The 23407-nt window shown below is 36.5% G+C and overlaps 1 protein-coding gene across 2 annotated transcripts in view; it reads right to left on the reverse strand.

Moving 5' to 3' along the window:
• Positions 1-264: 264 nt before the first annotated feature.
• The window catches only part of LOC115212288 (lactadherin), a 134848-nt gene continuing 111705 nt past the window's right edge, over positions 265-23407 (reverse strand). Inside the window, exons 7-11 of one of the 2 annotated variants that reach the window (XM_029781130.2) lie at positions 22288-22332; positions 15999-16143; positions 12713-12760; positions 2503-2742; positions 265-1183 (exon numbers count right to left, since the gene is read on the reverse strand). In XM_029781130.2, coding sequence (XP_029636990.1) covers positions 909-1183; positions 2503-2742; positions 12713-12760; positions 15999-16143; positions 22288-22332 — 753 coding nt within the window. In that variant the 3' untranslated portion in view covers positions 265-908. The remainder of the gene's footprint in view (positions 1184-2502; positions 2743-12712; positions 12761-15998; positions 16144-22287; positions 22333-23407) is intronic. The other variant, XM_029781131.2, reaches the window with a different exon arrangement.

The following is a 23407-nucleotide window of genomic DNA, read 5'->3' on the forward strand; positions in this document are numbered from 1 at the left end:
TTATAATTATATCATTATATACATACGTATATATATGCATACACTCATACATACATATATGCATGCATGCATGCATACAAACATACATACATGCATACACACACTCACACACAGGACAAGAAACAAAATGAATTCTAGTTAGGAAACATGCTAATGTTAAAAGAGGAATTACTTCAAAACCTTTGGAAAAAAAAAACTGTGAAAATTTAGAAAAGCAAGTTTGTTGTACTTATCATTATTCTGTCAAATATTAATATTGCTGTCTAGTGGGGAGATATAGCTTTTAATTAAACATTTTAATTAGTGTTACTGTGAAACACTTTAAAAAAACCCATAAAGCAAGTAGAAAATACATTTCAGTTTTGTTGCTGGTTGTGTTTGTGTCGATTCTTCACTTGAAATGTCTGATTGTTATATTTTGTCCTGGAAATTGTTCCATATTTACTCTGTTTTATTGTCATACATTTAACTCTTACTAAAACATTGTTGTATTATTGTACTTCTCTCTAAAATATTCCGTCCTGTATTGAATTCACAATTAAATGTTCTACCACAATGTACTTTTTATTCAATTGTACCATCGTAATACGTTTGAGTCAAATTTCAAAATCCAGCAACAATAATCAGTCTGTTTTCCCGCTCATTTACTCGTATGAATGTGTATATATACACGCAGTAATGTTTGTATGTTTGCGTAAGTATATGTATGAATCTTTTGTATGGCTTTCACATTAGAAGTATTTCAATATAGTACTAAAATTGATACAACCATCTATATATTTTGTTTTACGGCTCTTTTTTTATCCACTGCCCTCTTTTCTCTTTTTGTGGGGGTGGATGAGGTAAGACAAATGTCAGATCTCAATTCATTTAGGAATAATCGTTCACTTCCTGCATGTATTCGAGGTTTATGCGTAAACTTGCACTTCACAGAAAGTAGCACTAAAAAGTTTGTTAAACGTATAACTTTTGCCCCAAGCTTCAATGGATAGATAACGCCCACTCAGAGAACGAATACATTGTACGTGCAATTTGGGTTGAAATATAGCATTGTTCAATGCAGATACATAGCCACACATGTTGTCTGGGGCATACTGGTCATCGTCAGAGTCTTTCAGTTTATCATGAACGTAAACAATAATTTTTTCCAAGCTGTTCGTGTTGGGTTGTACTTGAACGTCATCTAAAAAAAGAAAAGAAAGTGAAGGAGGAATTTAAATTTATTTCTCAATATTAGTTTAATTTTGTGTTGGCCTAAAATATCGTATATTTTAGAGGATATAAGCAGACCAGATCTTTCTAAGAATATCGGTTTCAAATTTTGGTACTTCTTTTATCAACACCGTAAAGATTCATCGACTACTGCGGAATTTGAACTGCGAACGTAAAAACGGACTAAATTTCAGTATGCTTTTTGCCTTGCCTGCTAATGATTTTTTGCCTTGCCGCCATAATAAGGTAGATATTAATATTTGTTTATATTTGACTAAGTACACAGTTCATGAAGGGTTAGGTGGGTGATAAATGTGACACGTCTTTCCACTGAGAATTTGTGACATCAAGAAAATTAAGTGGTTTTCTACCGAGGTTTATTTCATAATATCAGTTACTTATATTTAGAGAGGGTGGGTGGATTTAAAGACATGGTAGAGTTCTGACAATTAGTTATTCCCTTTATTTTTGAGTTCAAATCCCATCACAGTAATGTATGATATAGATGATTTGACTGCTATTTCTAGCAAAGTAGCGAATACACATTAGCATGGGCAGTGTTTAGCTCTTCTAGTCTGATGTGAAATTGAATTCTTCATTATTGTACCAGTGATACATCGTTACGAAATTTTTACATTTCGCATTGATAAGTTGATAGTGTTAGACAAACAGACAAAGGAGGGATAGCTACTGACAGAGTTCTTCTCTTCCAGAAGTTACACTTGCTGGAAGACATGTTGGGAGCTAGGTTTACTGTGCTATTGAAAGGTAGCGTGTCTACAAGATAAACACTGTTTCTGTGTTTATCTCCAAATAATCTGTCTACCACGCCACCTGTTTACTAGTGGCATGTCACGGTACCACCTTGTCACTTGTGTTTATCTTGTAGACACGCTACCTTTCAATAGCACAGTAAACCTAGCTCCTAACATGTCTTCCAGCAAGTGTAACTTCTGGAAGAGAAGAACTCTGCCAGTGCATGTAGCTTCGAAAGCAGATAAACTGTATCAATGAATGTAGATAAACTCTGAATAAAAAATCTAGCAGTCTCCTTATAAACCACCGAGAAAGGAGAATTACCAGATTCAATTTTCAAATCAGTGAAAGCTAATTACTGTAGAATGTGTAAAAAGTTTCACAATGATAATTACAAGGAAATTCATAGCCATAGGCTACAAAAACATATAAATGTAACGTGGCTTTTCACGGAAATATTCACTTGATGAAAAAGCCCAGCCAAAATCCAAAAATATATTCAAACTGAAACAATGGAAAATATTCATATCTCACCTCGATTTTGCCATGTATAGATGATAACACCAGACACATTCGTTCTCGGGCCAAGATCCACCATCCAAACCGGATTTTCACCGTATAAATTATCTAGTGTAGTACATTCGGGTAGGACAGATTTAATTTTCCCATCTACAGCTCTAGCTGCCGGGCCATCTTTGTCTTGGTGTCTGATGTGTCTTTTGATATGACGTTTACTGTTTATCCAACTCTCCTTTTTAAAGGCCAGGTTTTCCACTGAAAAATTGAATATGAATTAAGAAACAAAACATCTTTATAATTTTTTCAGCTTTAGTTTCGGAATATAACAATTCTTGGAAATATATCAACTGACAATGTTCAGTTCCTTGATAGAATCCAATGATTTCTTTTACACAAAAGAGGACCAAAATCTTTAGAAAACGAAACCAATTTTCAAAGTTGATTCATAGAATGTGGACACCGTAATAACGTTGTTTAGCATTTTAGTCACTCTATAATATGAAATAATTATGAATTCCTTTTGAGGAGGAGTAATTAGATGCGAACATGGCATTAGAGCAGGAGAAAACAACATAGCATAGTATGTAAAAAATTCTACAGAACCACTGTTATTGAAAGTAAGAAGATCAAGCTTGTGTAGGATGGAAGATTGCAAAGATAACGCACTGTACAAGCACTTGAGAATGAATGAAACTGAACATAGGTGGATAAAGAAAAATAATGGATGAACAATTTCATAGTGATGTTGAAGATAAGACAGACAGAGAAAAAAGATAGTTATGAATGACTAAAAGTGATTTAAAACCGGAAACGGAGGCTCTAATCTGTGCTGCCCAAGAGCAAGCACGAATTACATGAAATAGAGAATAGACAAGAACGAATTACATGAAATAGAGAATAGACAACATATCAGAAAATAATAAGTACAGAACTTATTATTATTATTATTTATAATCATTGCAATCTTCCATCCTACACAAGCCTGACCTTCTTATTTCCAATAATAGTGGTTCTGTGGCATGTTTTACATACTATGTTATGTTGTTTTCTTCTGCTCTAATGATGTTCGCATCCAATCAGTCCTCTTCCGCCTCTTATTCTTGGTACGTACAGTCTGTCTGTGTCACGTTTTGGGTGGAGCATCCCTTATCTTTCTGTCTAAGCTGGTTAGTTCGTCCACTGTCTATGCGATTACCCCTTCTCCATATCTAAGGAGTGAAACCGCCCAGGTGTTGATAGCGCCAATCTTATTCCGTCCGTTTAATTTCGACTTAAGGATCAGTCTGAATCTGCGCAAGTACTCCACTTTAAAATTTTCTGTAATTTCTTTCTCCATCAATTTATCCATTTCCAAAATCCCCAAGTACTTATAGCCAGTCTCTACTATCTGCTTCATAACCTCCCCCGACGTTATCACTAGCCCGTCCATAGATTTGATTTTGCCTCTCTTCAAGACTAATAAACTATACTTTTTCAGTCCGAACTCAATTCTGATATCAGCACTGAAAGTATACACCGTATCAGCAAGGGAACTAACTTGGGATTCATCTTTACCATAAAGTTTGAGGTCATCCATGAATAACAAGTGGTTGACTTTTAGTTGGTGGCCTTTGCTTTCATTCAATGTAATACCAAATAGTTTCATGCATTCCATAATCCAAGAATGTGGGATCATATCGTACGCCTTACGATATTCGATCCATGACATAGCTAAGTTAGCTTTCCTCCACATTTGCAGTCTCTAAGTACAGTTTTGTCTACCAATAGTTGATCCTTCGTACCTCTGCACTTACGCTTGCAACCCTTCTGCTCATGTGGCAGGACTCCATCTTCCCCAGATGTCCGTACATTGACTCTGCGACTATTTCAGTCAATAATTTCCACATAAATGGCAAGTAGGATATAGGCCTGTAATTGTCTATCGTATTGCCTTTTTCGATGTTTTTCTAATTTTTTGCTGGTTTCCTTCACTTCTCTAATTGAAATGACTAGTTCGGCCTGTTTTGGACATATTACTGTTTGTTTCAGTTCTTGCAACCATTCAGCACCCTTCTTGTGCTACTTGTCTTTGCTCCAGATGTCCCTTCAAAACCTTTGTCTTTCAAAGTTATCTGGTATCATCTTTTCATCTGTACACTCTCCATTTATTTCTTTGTAGAGTCTCTTCTGATCTACTCTGAATAGTCCATTCTACTGGTATTCCTTAATTCTTTGGTCGTATCTTACTATCTTTGCTTTCTTTGCAACTCCGTGAGTTGAAACAATCCTCTTTCTCTCCATTGACACGTTGTCGGTTTTCCCTAAGATGAACACCATTTTCGTCTACGGGTTTGAATATAAGAATATAAGAGACGTCATGACAATATAGCAGGGATTATCCAATGGACACTTTGCAACAAGTGTGAACTTGACAGAGCAAAAAAGTGGTACGAACATAAACTCGAATGCATCATCGAAAATGATAATGTAAAGATCCTATGGGATTTTATGATTCAGTGCGACTATGAGATAGAGAATAGGAAACCAAACAGTGTTAATTGATAAAGAAAGCAAACGATGCTGGATCATAGATATAGCATGTCCAGCTGACAACAAGGTATACGATAAGGAAGAAAGAAAAGTCGATAGATATGACAAGGTTAGCTTAGGAGGTCAAGCAGTTGTGGTCGCTGAAAAAGGTGGTAGAAGTACCAATAACTGTCGGAGCCCTGGGAACAGTGAGTAAAAATCTATAGAAGTACATGGAACAAATAGGGGCTGCATTAATGGTGGAGCACTTGCAGAAAACAGTACTGCTTGGAACCGCTCGAATACTTCGGATGGTACTCGAAAAATAAGAGGTGTTACCTTAGTTCACTGGTAGTGAATAGTTTACACCGTGGTGCATCTCCAGCGTTAGAAGCTGTGCAAAGACAATAAAACAACAACAGCAACAACAACAACAACAACAGCAACAACAACAATAATAATAATAATGGTGGAAGGGGACAAATAAGTGTGGAAGACTTCTTGCGTATCGAACGCAAGAGTCTTTTGAGATACCTAGTCCAAAGTAAGGAAACCTTACTAGTGACAGTTAGGAACGAGGGAGTATTGAGAGCAGAGAAAGAAGAGAAAACAAAGGAAGAAGTACAAAAAGGACATGAAGAAGAACTACGTAAGAAGGAACTACACAATCAGTTCCATGTAGCCACAACAGAAGTTGCTGGAAAAAATAGCTGACGAAATAAACCCCCACCGCAAAAAAGAGACAGAGAGCACTATACTGGCAGCACAGGACCAAGCTCTGGCCACGAACTGGAGGGTCGACTTGAGGAATGAGCAAGTGTCACCGCTGTACCGCATCTGCAATAGAGTGGATGAAACCAGTGCCCATATCACGAACGAGTGTCATACACTTGCCCCAAACCACTGCAAGTTGTGGCGACACGATCAGGTAGCAAAAGAGATACATTGGAAACTGTGCGAAAAGTGGGGGCTAGAGAGAGGCAAGACGTAGTATGAGTAGAAACCGAAGAGAGTGGCAGAGTCGGAGACTAGCAAAGTCCTCTGGGATTTCCAAGCTAAACAGATTAGGTACTAGTGGTGGTGGACAAGATGCTCCACATATACTATGTAGTTGACGTTGCATGTCCCTTTGACCCACAAGTAGTCAAGAAGAAAGGCGAATGGATAGACAGCTACAACCCTCTTAAGTACGAAATAGCCCGGCTATGGAAAATGAAGAAAGTGAAGATAGTTCCAATTATTGTTGGGTCCTTGGAAACAGTATCAGAAGGCATCAAAAGGAATATAAAGCAAATTGGAAATAGAGTTCCCAGCTGAACTGATAAAAAGGTTTGCATCCTTGGCACGGCCATAATAATCAGGAAAGTATTAGATAGCTGAATAGAACGAATAGCATGGTACCATAGGCTGCAGGTAGTAAGCCCGCTACGAATGCAAAACACCAGGAGCTTCAACAAAACCTGTGATAAAGAGATACTACTACTACTACTACTACTACTACTACTACTACTACTACTACTACTACTACTGCTGCTGCTGTTGCTGCTGCTGCTGCTGCTGCTGCTGCTACTACTACTACTACTACTACTACTACTACTACTAGATTTGGGATCTATATACACTGGAAGCTATTCTAACACTATGGAATAAGAACAGATAAAAGAAGGCATGGACACACGCCAGAAAAGGTCACAGAAAATGAGAAAGAAACCATACTAGGATACAGTTATCAGAGATCAACAAGAAAAAACTGCTTTCTAATCAATGTATCAACACCAATAGATGACAATGTTTCTCTAAAAGAAACGGAGAAACTTTCAAAGTACGAAGACCTGAAAATAGAGGTAACTCGAACGTGGGGTCTGAAAACAAACAATTCCTTTCGTAGTAGGCGCATTAGGTAGGATAAAAAAATATCCAAACAAATACATAACAAAAACACTAGGACTAATAAGTACATATGACATGCAGGAAATAGCACTACTAGGCACCGCATACATCCCATGTAAAACACTTTCAATATAGTAAAAATAAGAGCATCACAACAAACCACAGCACATACCCAAGGCACACACACGTGCAAAACCATTTAACAAAAGAAATAAACGGACCGGTACCCTATGAAAACGTTGACCATCAAAATAAAGGGCCGGGCGTTATTCCTCATGTTCTGTAAATAAAATCAAAAAGCATAAATGGACACGTGATGAATATATTTCAATCCTACACGCTTATTTTACAGCAGTGCTCTACCCAAAGAACGAAAACACAACAGCATATACATATAAAATCTGGAAGAAAAATAACCTAGAGATTTGGATACAGCAACGAACCCTAATAAACTCGCTAACATACGGAGATATATTCTCAAAGCAAAAAATATCAGAAATAGAAAAGGAAAACTACACCAGGAAAATGTAGATAGTAACCACACTGCAATGCCAAATAATATCATAAATATTGAAACTGTAAAATATGTCCAACAAAAACGAAATAAATAACGTGAGACAACAAACCCGAAACCTAGGAATGTATAATGATGAACAAAATGCACCACAGAACACCACAGAACCACACAGACAAAAATATAAACGTGAAGGGATATGAAACAAATCTAAAACCTGGAAACAGTGAAGGTGAAGCTAATAATTATGATACTCTAAAAATGAGCATAATCAAAGAACTGAAAGCCATAGATCTCAGTACGGACCACCGATTGTACCTCCCCAAAATTATAATTGATAATAAAACAACATCGATAATAAATAGCATGAACCTGACTGTCATAGCCACAGAAACAAATGTCAATATGACCAGACTTAATAATATAATATATGCAGCAGCCGCTGTGACGACGAAAGAAGCTGGGTACTCCCTCAAATCCACCCAAACAGGAGTACCACCACCCAAACAAATCCTGTGGATAAATAATACCCCCCCCCCCACAAAAAATAGAAAATAAGAGAAAGGATCTGTCAATTCTTAATGAAACTAGTTGACAATCAACACAACTAAGCAACAAGAAGAGAAGGAAAATACTACGTAAATATAGAATTACAGAACAAGATATACCTGAGGTAAAAGAACAGCTAAAGCAAGATATCCTCGCCAAAGCACAAAGGATCCGCCTATATAAGAAATGCCAACGTTTTTTTAGCAAAACAAACAGTTCAACTCCAACCCCAAAAGATTTTACCAAGAACTTGGCAAAAATACACCAGTGATCAATGCAGCACCAACAGCAGAAGAAGCGGAGGAATTTTGGAAAGAAATATGGTTGGCGAAGGAACAACCTCAGAAAAAATCTATCAAAACAGCGAACTCAGCACCTGAACAACTCTGGACCCCTATAACAACCGAAGAGGTCACCCAGGCACTGCAAAAACTAAGCAACGGGAAGTCACCCGGGCACGATAAGATCCTCAACTTCTGAATAATAATAATAATATGATAATCATGGCACTCCGTCAGTTACGACGACGAGGGTTCCAGTTGATCTGATCTTTAAAAGAAATGGAGAAACTTTCAAAATACAAAGACCTGGAAATAGAGGTAACTCGAATGTGGAGCCTGGTCATGAAATTAACGTGCAAGTGGCTCAGCACTCCACAGACACGTGTACCCTCAACGTAATTCACGGGGAGATTCAGCGCGACACAGAGTGTGACAAGGCTGGTCCTTTGAAATATAGGTACAACAGAAACAAGAAGAAAGTGTGAGAGAAAGTTGTGGTGAAAGAGTATAGCAGGGCTTGCCACTCCCCCCCTACCGGAACCTTGTGGAGCTTTAAGTGTTTTCGCTCAATAAACACTCTCAGTTCCCGGGCCGGGAATCGAAACAGTGATACTACGACCGCGAGTCCGCTTCCCTAACCACTGGGCCATTGCGCTTCCACATTATGATAATAATAATATGATAATAATATGATAATAACATGATAATGGCCTCTGGCTTAAAATCTGAAACAGAGGGGTTTATCATAGCAGCTCAAGATCAATGCCTACAAACAAGAAGCTACATGGCCAACATATTAAAGATCAGCAGCAGTCCAACGTGTCGTGTATGCCAGCAACAAAGTGAAACCATTGATCATGAGGTCTCCAAGTGCAGTCTTCTAGCGCCTACAGATTATCTCAACAGGCACGATAGAGCTGCACAATATATTCACTGGGTAATTTGCAAAAACCTGGATTTGCTCCATGAAAAAAACTGGTGGGAACACAAACCACCTCCAGTGCTTGAAAATGATCACATCTCACTCCTCTGGAACTTCACCATTCAAACTGACAGAAAGATAGATGCAAATAGGCCAGACATCATATTGAAAGACTTCAAACAAAGAACATGCCTCCTCATTGATATGACTGTCCCAATCGATATAAACGTATCTGTCAAGTCCTACCAAAAACTGAGCAAATATAAAGATCTTGAAATAGAAATGAGCAAAATGTAGAACCTGAAGACTAAAGTAATATCTGTTGTCATCTGGGAATGATAGCAAAAGGGGCTGATTGCTACCTAACTCAGATACCAGGAAACCCCAAAATGGCAGAAATTCAAAAGATAGTGCTCATGGGAACTGCTCATATCCTACGCAAAATACTTTCTATGTAATCTCGAGGTTTAAAACAAATATTTTTTTAGACATCTACCAGTACAACACAAAAAAAACAACGAAATATATGGCACACTAGGCATAACAACAACGTGAACTTCCAACCTGTTGTCTCTTGAGGTCTCCAGGTGAGACTTGGAGCCAACTTGTACAAATGTAAAGCAAAAGTCAAAAATATAATAATAATAATAATAATAATAATAATAATAATAATAATAATAGCTGCCCAGTCCTGGCTAAGAAGGAATATATTCACAGACATGTCAGAGTTGGAACCTACATACACTGGAAGCTATGCCAACATTATGGAATAACAACAGAAAAAAGATGGTATAGGCACACATCAGAAAAGGTCACAGAAAACGAGAAAGCAACCATACTCTGGGATATGCCGATACACACAGATAGAGAAATTAAGGCCAACAGACCAGATATAGTTGTCAGAGATCATGAAGAAAAAAAATGCTTTCTAATTGATGCATCAATACCGGCAGATGACAACGTGTCTCTAAAAGAAATGGAGAAACTTTCAAAATACAAATACCTGGAAATAGAGGTAACCAGAATATGGAATCTAAAAACAGAAACAATTCCTATCATAGTAGGTGCATTAGGCATGATAAAAAAATATTCAGACAAATACATAACAAAAACACCAGGACTTACAAACACATATAACATACAGAAAATTGCACTACTAGGCACTGCACACATCCTACGCAGAACACTTTCCATACAATAACCATCAGAGCATCACAACAAATCACAGCACATACCCAAGGCACACAGAGCTGCGCTCGGTAGTGAAGTGAAAGCACGCTATAAAAAATAAAACTACTGAATAATAATAATAATAATAATAATAATAATAATAATAATAAAGAAACAAGCACAGAAAAAGCTAAGCGCATGAAAACCCGTGCTAAAACTGCGGCCTGAGATATTCTGATTGATAAATGGCAAGAAAAACCTCTCTATGGCAAATACCCAAAGAGAGCGAATAATGCAGATGTTGACAAAGCCCTGACCCATCAATGGCTAATGGCCTCTGGCTTAACATCTGAAACAGAAGGGTTTATCATAGCAGCTCAAGATCAATGCCTACCAACAAGAAACTACCAGGCCAACATATTAAAGAACGGCAGTAGGCCAACATGTCGTGTATGTCAGCAACAAAATGAAACCATTGATCATGTTGTCTCCAAGTGCAGTCTTCTAGCGCCTACAGAGTATCTCAACAGAGCTGCACAATATATTCACTGGGTAATTTGCAAAAACCTGGAGTTGCCCCATGAAAAAAACTGGTGGGAACACAAACCACCTCCAGTGCTTGAAAATGACCACATCTCACTCCTCTGGAACTTCACCATTCAAACTGACAGAAAGACAGATGCAAATAGGCCAGACATCATATTGAAAGACTTCAGACAAAGAACATGCCTCCTCATTGATATGACTGTCCCAATCGATATAAACGTATCTGTCAAGACCTACCAAAAACTGAGCTAATATAAAGATCTTGAAATAGAAATGAGCAAAAAGTGGAACCTGAAGACTAAAACAATACCTGTTGTCATAGGTGCCCTAGGAATGATAGCAAAAGGGGCTGATTGCTACCTAACTCAGATACCAGGAAACCCCAAAATGGCAGAAATTCAAAAGATAGTGCTCATGGGAACTGCTCATATCCTACGCAAAATACCTATGTAATCTCAAGGTTTAAAACAAACATAATTTTCGGTTTTTTAGAATATTTTTTTAGACATTCACTAGTACAACACAAAAAAACCCCAAATATACGGCACACTAGGCATAACAACAACATGAACTTCCAACCTGTTGTCTCTTGATGTCTCTGGGTGAGACTTGGAGCCAACTTGTACAAATATAAAGCAAAAGTCAAACAGAAAATAATAATAATAATAATAATAATAATAATAATAATAATAATAATAATAATAATATTAACAATCCTTTCTACTGGAAGCACAAGGCCTCACATTTATGTTGACCCCAGTGTTTCGCTGGTACTTAATTTATCGCCCCTGAAATCATGAAAAGCAAAGTCGTCCTGGTGGAACTTGAACTCAGAACGTAGCGACGGGTGAATTACTGCTAAGCATTTCTTCCCGCGCATTAACGATTCAGGCAGCTCGCTGCCTAATAATAATAATAATAATAATAATAATAATAATAATATAATAATAATAATAATAGCCCCGATGCAACACCATTTACTGGCTCTCGTGGCTTCTGATCGTAACTGATTGGAAGTGTTATTATGTACATGTTTTGTCTTGGTGTAAAAAATGGGCTACAGCAAGTATTCTGCTTAATGCAGATTTGCTTGTCAGTTGTCTTACCTTAACCAGCTGAGCATGTCCCTTTGTGGCTGACAATATATGCATCTCTGATCACGAGCAGAACTAGTGGGAGAGCATCATAGCCATGTGTCGTTCGACATCCTTAAACAACATTTATTCAGGGACCTTGTGAGCGGGATGGACTACTCGGACTGAAGAAAATTATAACTGGTCCCCGCCTGCAAGGTCATGTGCTGTTTATCTTGATATGTTATGCACATATTTTTGTGATACATGTACCAGGTGTACCCTTATCAGATGGGTAATCATGATGGGTATACTAGGCTTCGCATATTTCACTCCAGTGCCACTTTGATGGCATACACTGCTCAATAATAATAATAAATAATAATAATAATAATAATAATAATAATAATAGTAATAGTCATAGTAATAGTAATAATAATAATAATAATAATAATAATGATAATGGTTTCAAATTTTGGCACAAGGCCAATACTTTCGGGAATGGGGTAGGTTAGGTCGATTACATCGACCTCAGTACTCAACTAGTACTTTTATTGACCCCGAAAGAATAATTATTGTACTTATCAGTATAGTTTTTGTTGCCTGATTACGTTCTGAGTTCAAATTCCGGCGAAGTCGATTTTGCATTTTATCTTTCGGGGATGATAAAATACATATCAGTTGAATATTGGGGTCGATGTAGTCAACTAACCCACTCCCTCAATATTTTACGCCAAGTATCAATAGCAGAAAGGATTATGAAATATCTTACCACACGGAGCTGCATCATTGACTCTCATAAAACCGGTCGTACATTTGCCTGAAAGAGGGAGAGAGAAAAAAAAAACAATCACTATATATATATATATATGTAGGCAATAAGGAGAGCGAAGAATTTGGCACTTTACATAGAAAAAGTCGTTATCTGCTTGGATATTATATCCTTTCTCTTACTATATATATATACGTCACTAAAGTGAACAGAAGGCACTACTCAGCACCAGTATTGCTAGAAATAAGAGTCAAAAGAACTCAATGGTCACAGAAGCACTATCTTAAGGAACTATCAAAGGAGACAAGCTCCCTACGGTCGCAGATGTAGCCAGATCATCCATGATTTCGCATTTTGATGCTTAACGCTTATCGGTGGCTCTCACCGCGCCTAGAGTTAAACCGATCTCACCTCGCGAATTAGCAATCCATATTATTTGTAATTTTCACTTTTACTGTTTATGAAATCCTTCTATGATTTCAACGGGAATCTTATAAGCTGACAAAGTGACATAGTTTTTACCCTAGGCACAGTGAAAGCCACCGATGAGCGTTAAGATGCGTTAAGCATCAAAACGCGAAATCATCGATGATCTGGCTATATGTGCGACCTTATGGAGCTTGTCTCCCTTGTCAACACATTAAGATAGTACTTTTGTGGTTATTGAGTTGTTTTGACTCATTTCTAGCTATACTGGTGCTGATTAGTGTCCTTTGTTCACTTTAGTGGCGTATATATTTCTGCCTTTAGGTTGTAAAATTGCGAGTTAGCCAGCCATATCATATATGTAATATATATATATATATATATATATATATATATAAAGGGAAAGTTTACAAAAATAAAGAAAAGACGAAGGCAGGTGGTGTACAAACAAACAGATGTATTAGTATAGCGCTCAGGAATAGAAAAATCTTTTACGTTTCGAGCCTACGCTCTTCTACAGAAAGGTACACAGAAAAAACAAGGAGAGAAACAAGGAAAGAAAAAAAATGTGTGTAGTAGCTAACGATCTATCATGGCGTCTGACTCGGACAGAATGGTCAGATGGGAAGGTAGGGGAGATAACAAGGTCAAGATGACCTCCAACACGAAGGAGCCCCCAACACAAAGGTGCGTGTGTGTATAAGAGAGTATGTATATGCGTGTGAAAGAGGGCTGGTGGTCTGGACGTGTGTGTGTATGTATGTATGTGTGGGTGTGAAGATGTGGAGATGGGTGTGTGGGTGGTGTGTTGTGATGTGATGTGTAACGTTGTATGGTGTAGTGTAGTGTGGTTTGATGTTGTGGGGAGGTGGAGTGGGTGGGGGAGGCGTGTGATGTTGTAGGGTGTAGTGTGGTGTGATGTTGTGGGGAGGTGGGGGAGGTGAGAGTGGAGAAAGCACAAGTGGGGTGTGGGTTCGGCTGGGGTTGGGGTAGAGTGGGTGTTGTGGGTAGGCAGAGGGTGGGGTTAGAGGCGAGGTATGTGGGATAGGGGTGAGGTATGTGGGGGAGGGTGTGGGATAGGGTGGGGTATGGGGGTGTGGTGTGGGATGGGTTGGGGAGATGGGAAGGATAGTGAAGGTGGAGTAGGGGTGGGTATGTATGTATGTATGTATGTATGTTTATATACATATGTGTGTGCATATGTTGTTCCAATTGTGGTTTAGCCATTGGTGATCCTGGATCAAATAGACCGATGATAAAATGTTCTATCCATCACAAACCAAACTTTTTGTTTTGTCTCATTGTTGTGGCGGCTATATCTAGCAGGCCGAGCAGCTGCATATGAACTCTTTGATTTGCTCAAGACACCTGTATATATGAAGCACTTTCTATGACTCTATTTCTTCTCCTCCTCCCAACCACTACCTCCTTCTCCCACTACGTCGTACACTCCAATACCGCCTCCCCCTCCGTGTATTTGTGGCTTCTCACGCCAGCAAATCAATTTCGTAGATAAAGTTCAGATCAATTAGTGTTAAGAAACCATCCCTCTTGGACATCCTTGTGTAATGGCGAATTCTGGCTCCTCAAGGTACCTAATTGGCTTCCGGGGGTGGCATAGTCCAGAACTATGACGAAGATGAAGGGCGCCAATATGTGACTGATTTCCTCCACTAACACAGCTTTATTCCTACCAACACTTAGTCTTACAAGTTTTCAGGCATGGTTAATTTGCAACGAATAAATGTGAAATATAGCAAACAATATAGTATATTACATATATACATACATACAATATTATATAGTGTATGTTTATATAGTATAATATACTGTAAATATGTACATATATACTTGACTTAATATACGAGGCCTGATCAATAAGTATCCGGACTGTTGCCATAGTAACAAAACTAAAGCACGCTGAGTGAAGTTGCTTGGTACTGATTGACCTTGAACTCTGCTGTATATGGAGAGGAGTGTATGAGCCGCATACAAGTGTATGAATGGTTCACACGTTTCCACGATGGGCGAAAAAATGTCGAAATTGACGAACGTTCTTGGAGACTCGCAATCAGCAGAACTAAGAAAAACATTGCAGATGTGCGTGCAGCTGTGAGGGGAAATTGTCGAATCACCATCCGTGAGTTATCAGTGGATGTGCAGATTAGTTACGGTTCAGTTCAGTCCATTATCACTGAAGATTTAGGTATGAGACGCATGTCTGCCAAGTTTGTGCCAAAACTGCTTTCTATTAACTAAAAAGACACTCGAGTTTCAGATGCACAAGATCTTGTTTGTGTCGATAACGATGAAAAAATTTTGAAAACTTTGCGTATGCCTCTGAGCAGGTTTTGGTTAAATTTGATGCAGATTCTCTGCTCAACTTTCTCTGTCATGTTCATACGCTACACACGTTCCTTCCAAGCATGCTGTAAACAGCCAAAGTGATCTAGAACGTTAAAACTTAGTGCCCGTGCACAGCAGAGTTCAAGGTCAATCTATGCTAAGCAGCTTTACTTTGCATATTTTAGCTTCGTTACTATAGCAACAGTCCGAATACTTACTGATCAGACCACGTATGTAGAATATAGTATATTGCAAGAATATTGAAAAAACCACATATATATACAGAATGCGATATACCACACGCATACTGAGTAGTGTGAACTACACACATATACAGTATAAAATACTGCATTTATATCGCCTAGTATTATATATATGTATGTTCAATACAAAAGAAATATATTTTATAGGTAATTGTAAAATATTCAATATTCCAATAAGTTTATAACTTATTAAGTAGAGCATATAACATTCTGAAATAAAGATTAGCAGAAATGAATTAAGAGAATTATACCAGTATACGGGCATCCAAGTAGACCAAATCTCATTCCAATTTTCTGATGCCATTCAACGGGATGAATACGTATGAATCGGGCAACAAATGGTGAATTGAGATAATGGATTCGTTTCAGATGTTTATCATCATTTCCTCTGAACAGCTGTAAAGTAAAATTAATGAAATTTAATAATGGCATCACGCCACACCAGACATTGATCACGCCATCCTTGATCTCCTACCATATTTCATATTTCAGTCTTACTGAATTCTTGCCTTTCTCGAATTGGGTCACTTAAGGACAGTCACTGCCTGTTTTTGGTAGTATTTAGTAATAGAAGTTCAAAAAGAGTATAAGATTTGTTGACTATTTGTTTTAAAAAGGAGTTAGCAGGATGCTATCAGCAGGTTTTATTTTGTTAAAATATTCTTTTCTTTTCGTAAAGTTTAGCAATGAGATATTTAGCTGATATTTATTAATCTAACGTCCCCTAACACATACCGTTTATAGGGTTTTGAAAACTAGTCAGTATATGGCTCATTCATAAGCTACAACTCTACCCAATATAATTACGACTTGTATTCATCGATATATCCAAATATATATCCTTACACACACACACACATATACATACACACATAGAAAGACCTCTGCAATACCTGGGTTTTAATAAGCATGGTTGAAGCAAAATGTTTTAATTGTTTCCTTTTACACGTGAATGTTAATGCACCCATTACAGATCCCAAAAGCGAGTATTCTAAAATTGAGACATGTCTATATGGTCATCGAAAGCTGGTTTTGCATTTCATATGCATCGTCAAAGTCGTTCTCTCGGAAAATTTCTTCCGTGTCAGGTCACTAAAGTCAGGAAATCTATGGATGTGCGTATGCGTGTGTATATATATATATATATATATATAATATATATATATATATATATATATATATATATGTGTGTGTGTGTGTGTGGTGTGTGTGTGTGTGTATATATCAGAGAGAGGAAGAGAGAGAGAGAGAGAGAGAGAGATGGATGGAAGGATAAATAGATCACTGTTGTCATAGTAATCAATTGCGAAGCACAACAGTTGGTAAGTACTGCATACACCTGAAGATTGTGGAAAGTACTTGTATTATATATGGATACATACATCTATATATATAAAACTCAACTTGTGTGTCTGTGTGTTTAACTTCCCGGCACATCTCTTCCTAGCCAACAAATCGTAGAACCACCAAAAATGGGTCACTTAAAGTTTAGGCGAATGAAAATTGAACTGCGCTATTTCTGTTCCGGAATTCATCTCGCAAGTGCAAAAATCGATAATGTGTTTGTTTAGGCCTTATCCCATGCATTGTATAAGTGAACTTTACTCAGTCAGCTGTTTGACGTGAACTGTGTTCACCACGCGTGCAAGCATGCGTAAATTGCATGAAAAATAAAAAATCAAGATATAAAAATGAATCGCCATAAACATTGTAGAAATTCGGCAAAGAAATGAATTTTCGGGATGTAGCCTGGACGGTTTTTTCGTATTAATCGTTTGGACTTTGTGAACACATACCAATTGTTTTCATAACATTTTTAACGCTTTGAATTAAATGTGACCATTGTGCGTTGAGTCTGCAGTTTGAATCACTATAACCAAATTTTAGCAGGCCGGATTTTTGATCATCACGATACATCGCCAGCGACTCCCTGAAACTCTCCCCTGAAATCCCCGTTGAGAAATACTGATCTAAAAGAATAATTCAACAATGCAATTATTTGATCAACAAAAATTTATGAAACGCTTCTACGTACTTCCTATTGAGGAAACGGAACACATAAGCGCAAAAATAGAGGGCATTAAATGCTTGATTTTAAAACCAAAATAATTGAATTTTGATTGAACTTCATCCAAGTTTAGCTTAATTCGCGCGTGCATAGAACGCACGAGCGCACGTACGTACATTGTGCAAGAAAGTATTGATTTTGCACTCGCAGATTAATCGATTTTCCTCAGTGTGATTAATAGTCACGCAAAGCCGGGCAATCTGCTTGTAAATATATACATTTGTACACACACATATATATTTATGCACGTGTATTTATCTACCTCACCCTTTCTTCCTCATTCTCTCCTCTCCCTCACTCATAAATACGCATGTACGCATACACAAATACATCGGGGTTCTTTCAGTTTCTGTCGAACAAATCCACTCACAAGCCCGGGGTTGCAGTAGAAAACATTTTCCTAAGGTACCACCCAGTGGGACTGAACACAACCATTTAGTAACGAAGCAAACTTCTTACCACACATCTACGCCTCTACCTATCTATAAATGTTTTAACCAATACTGTGTTATGACGAATGTAAACACTACGTCTATAGAAAGTATACAAAACATTGTTCATGTGGTGAATATTGTGGCTTTCTGTGGGCACAGTGACAAAAAGCTGCACAGAGGAATGAGTAAATAAAACAATAACCAAAAAATGCCAAAAGAATTGGAGTTGTCACCTCTGTTACTTAGTGGTATTCTAAGCGAACGACCCACAATCTTAAGTGAAACACAAACGGTTTCTCATCATTGTGGACTTCAGTAGTGTTAAACTGTGTATGGCATGAGGACCTCTTAGCTAAGTACTTTGCTTATCAACTCCACACGTCTCTTAGCTTAAAAGTATCCTGTCAGACAGCTTCGTTCACAGCATGCGTCGAACGCATATATTCTTTCAGTTCTGTTGTATTCAAGAGTTCAATTACATTTCCCACAACTCCCTATCTGCACAGACTGCAGTAGTATACGACAGACATGCAAAAGTCATGCAAAAGGCTTCTCTCTGTATTAAACAACAAAAGTTTTGCCTGGATAATTCCAGTTTGGTGGTGTTGAGAGGAAACATTTTCTAACAAATGTGTTATAAATGTATTTCAGACTATTCTGGGTTTCATTTTCAACACTAATGTTATTACAAGTTTTTATGGCATGTGTATGACTTATTACACACTATTAGTACGTGTGTTAATCTATCTAACTGTCTGTTTCACTTTCTCTCAGTGTACATCTGCCTAATATGCTCAATATGTGTGTGTGTATGTGTATATATGCAGTTACGTATCCTATATTATGTAATGTTTAAATCTCTGTATATACTTAGATATATTTCGCGACCCCAAGATCATATAATTTATGTGTGTGTTTTTGTGCATGTGTTTGTGCGTGTGTCGTGTCGTTCAACATACATATGTCTAAATCTTACATTAATTACAATAATATCGGATTTTGTTTATCACACAATCGAGTTCTTGGGAAGGATTTTATCTTAGCAGAGAGATTAGCAATTACAAAACGACTTTTCGTTCATTTCCTCTGCTTTATATCTCGATCCGTTCGAAACAACGGTCAATAAAACCGCGTTGTGCAGTAAGTACCGTGACTTTTCCGAGTTGTTCAACTCTGTTCCATATTACTCCTGTATCTTAATGTCACAGCTCTAAGTAACATAATATCACTGTGTGATATTATGCCTCAAACTGAATCGGTCGGAATACTTTTATGCATATATTTATGTATGTATGAATGTTTGTATGTATGTGTGCATATATTACATAAATATGTATATATATATATACATGTATATTCACACACAAACATACATACATGCATACATACATACATACATATATATATATATATATATAATATATATGTGTGTGTGTGTGTGTGTGTGTGTGAGTATATATATATATGTGTGTGTGTGTGTGTATGTATGTATGTATGTATATGCTTACACTTGCTAAGTATGCGATCTGATTATTATTGCCAAAGCAAGACATTTGAAGTAACCAGAATCGAAAATTCTGTAGACTGTATTACTTTTATACACATATACATTATTCTGTACATTTACATTGAGAGCTATATATTTTGATATTGAATTAAACCTTATCTACACCCGCACGCACACACACACACACACATACACGCACACACACACACACACACACACACACACACACACAACACGCACACACACGCACGCACACACATACTCACTCTCACACTATACATACACATGCACGCACGCACGCACAAACGCACTCACATGCATATAGTGATTAAATAACTAACTGGCATCTGAATTAAACATCGAATGTAGGGGTCCTGGACTGACTGCGATATTATAAATATTATATTATTATATTTTAGATCTTTCAATCAATAAACTATGCATTCAAGCGTTGCTGAATTTATATTTGAGGTAAAGTGCAAACGTATATTTCTAATAACAGTTATTTATTAATGAAAGAAAAAAAACAAGAAAATAAAGAGGAAAAACCAGAATACAGGAATATGCAATCTGTCTCTCTGAAAATAAATTTCTTTAATGCATGAACTTTAAAGCATTATCTAAATATACATGTAATATAAATTTACATTTGTTGTTTATTCAAAGTAAATAATATTGAAATTATATACAAATATATTTATAACTCATATAAGTACATTTTTGTACGAAATCCTAGACTTCTTTCCCATGAATGACCATTTTCTAATCCCTAAACTCAGAATTTGGCGCTGTTATTGGCGATAATATAAAATAACTCGAGAATATAAGAAACTCACGAAAAGAAAACAATATCTTTTAAGTTTTGAATAAACTATTGCTGATTGCTAGAATCCTGCAACTGAAGAATTTTCATTAGTCTTGAAGAAGAACTTTAGAATGTCAGTGACTAATCATTTGATATGAAAAAGTTATTGAACAGAAAATAGTCTGTTAGTAAAGTGGGAATGAAAAATGAAAAACGTTGATGAAGATTTTGGTTTTGAAATAATTAATTGAAATGTGAAAGATGTGGGGAAAACAATTTAGAAATAGTTACAGAAGCTTTAGAAATAATTAGAAAAGTTTGCTTATTAGCAAATCAGTTTATACATGTTAACAAAGTCGATAACCCATGCAATTAAATTCTAAAGAGGTTAAAATAGGCAGGAAACTTTATGAAAAAGAAGAGATGAAACAATGGTTCCAGGAGATCCATGCAATAACGTGGTGTTCGGATTGGCCAATAGATACATTTTTATATTTATTCATATTTAGGATAGTGCTACTGTCGATCATTTCCTTGATGTCATCATCACCATTACCCCATCATCATCATCATCTTCATCATCATCATCATCATCATCATTACTTTCATCATCAGGTTTGATATTCATTCTCGATTCATTATTAAGGACAGCCTTTTCTTTTACACTTCTTGTTCAATCACTTTACAGATGAGAAAACCTTGAGTTTAATAATTAATTGTTATAAAATATAATCGTATTATAATATATTTATATATATATAGTATAATAATAATGATTAACGAAGGAGTACATTGGACCTTATAAGATCAGATTTCTATCTTCAACTTCTTTCACTTGAAGCCAAAAATGCTGTTGAGATATGAACAACATTTCCGTTACCATTTCCGTTTCCCCTAAAGATCTAATGAAAAGATTGGTTACCCTCAAATACTGCTGAAGGAAGTCGGAACATGGTTCCATTAAATTGTCGCTTGATTTTAACCCCAAATTTATAAAATTTGTAATTATTGATGATTAGTGATTAGTGACTGATTCACAATCGATCAAGGAACAGTATGTTCAGTAAGGTGGTTTCACCAATTTTCCTTATTTCAAATATATAATCGTACTGAATTATGCCATCCTTTAGATATAGTCCAGAATACAAAAATGATCTAACAAATATTTACGTACTAAACATAATTCCTGTAGCAATAGTTTCTTCCATTATCTCTTAGTTCTACATTGAATGAAATTGACAAAAAAAAGAACAAAAAAAAAATGATGGACTATTGAATAAGTTCTTGGGATAATTTAAGTAACATATACTGACCTAACATTTTCTGGATTATAAATCCGCAAATCTAGTTTGTAAGTATTTGAAGATGAAGAGATTATGTAGAGTCATAGATTTCTTTCACAAACCTTCATTACTCTTTCCAGTTTTTATTGTTCTTTGAATCGTCTCTATACTCTATAACACTTCATTTGCGCATGCTCATTTTCTTAGTCACTGTATTAGCTTTCTTAGGTGACAATGAAAACGTCACGTAAGCAAAGCTGGCTATACATATTTCAAGTGATGTAGTGGAACTCTACATTGCATACACGTGCATACTAAATAAATTGTAATTAATCGGAGAACGAAGAGCAACGTGGACCTAAAGGTTATCTGATGCTCCATCGTAATCCTTTCTATTGACCAATCCAGCATGAAAAGCTATCAGCGCCGAAGTTAGACCTTACCAGTCCTTCATCATTATGGCTCTCTGAATTCCAATACCACTGATTCTAGAAAAAATAAGAAGTTGAATGAAAGAGAATTAAAGAAAATAGACACAGAAGGTAAAAGAAATTAACCCAGATTGAAAAAGAAGAAGCCCCGAGCTTATTGCAATCAGTCTTTGAAGACATTTTGTCTTATTATTATTATTATTATTATTATTATTATTATTATTATTATTATTATTATTATCACCATCAACATTATCATTAATAATAATAATAATAATAATAATAATAATAATAATAATAATAATAATAATAATAATAATACTACTACTAATAATAATAATAATTTGCCTTTCATAACAAAGTGCGAGTCCAGTATCAATGCCGATATAATCGACTAGCCCCTCTCCCAAATTTCAGGTCCTGTCCCTATGTTAGAATCAAATCATCATCATCATCATCCTCATCATCATCATCGCCATCATCACCATCATCAGCATCATTATTATTATGATCATCTCTCTATCAATATTGTGCTGAAAGTTGTACTTTCAACATGAATTCATCATTTGCACTATGATTAACTGAAAATGGTTTATATATTCACATATCATATCTGCCGGTTTCCAAGATATGATATCCCACCACACACACACAAAAAAAAAACAACAACCATACTCTGCATCTAATGTGTGTGGCTGAGTGCCAAATGAAGGAGTTTTGTTTCCAACGAAATAGCCCCATAAAACGGTGCGCGTTTGGTGCGGAATTGCACCTTTTACACAGACAAATATGGTAATTTGCACCTAAGGACTGATGCTATAATTTTTCTCTCTCTCTCCCTATATATATATATATATATATATATACATATATATATATATATATATATATGCATATATATATATTCGCATAAATATACGCAAACACAATTGCACTTATATAATACATAAATACATACATACATAATTGTAAGTAGGACAAATGTACACACACACATACAAATAGAGGTACACGTGGGTGTACGTTTATTTATATGAAATTACTATGTCTTCTTTTATCATTCTTTTACATTTGTCTGTTGTAATTTCCAACTGATATACCACCCCACGATACCATCTTTTGTATGATATCT

Source organism: Octopus sinensis, linkage group LG5 (assembly GCF_006345805.1).
Source record: "Octopus sinensis linkage group LG5, ASM634580v1, whole genome shotgun sequence".
Classification (NCBI taxonomy): Eukaryota; Metazoa; Mollusca; class Cephalopoda; order Octopoda; family Octopodidae; genus Octopus; species Octopus sinensis.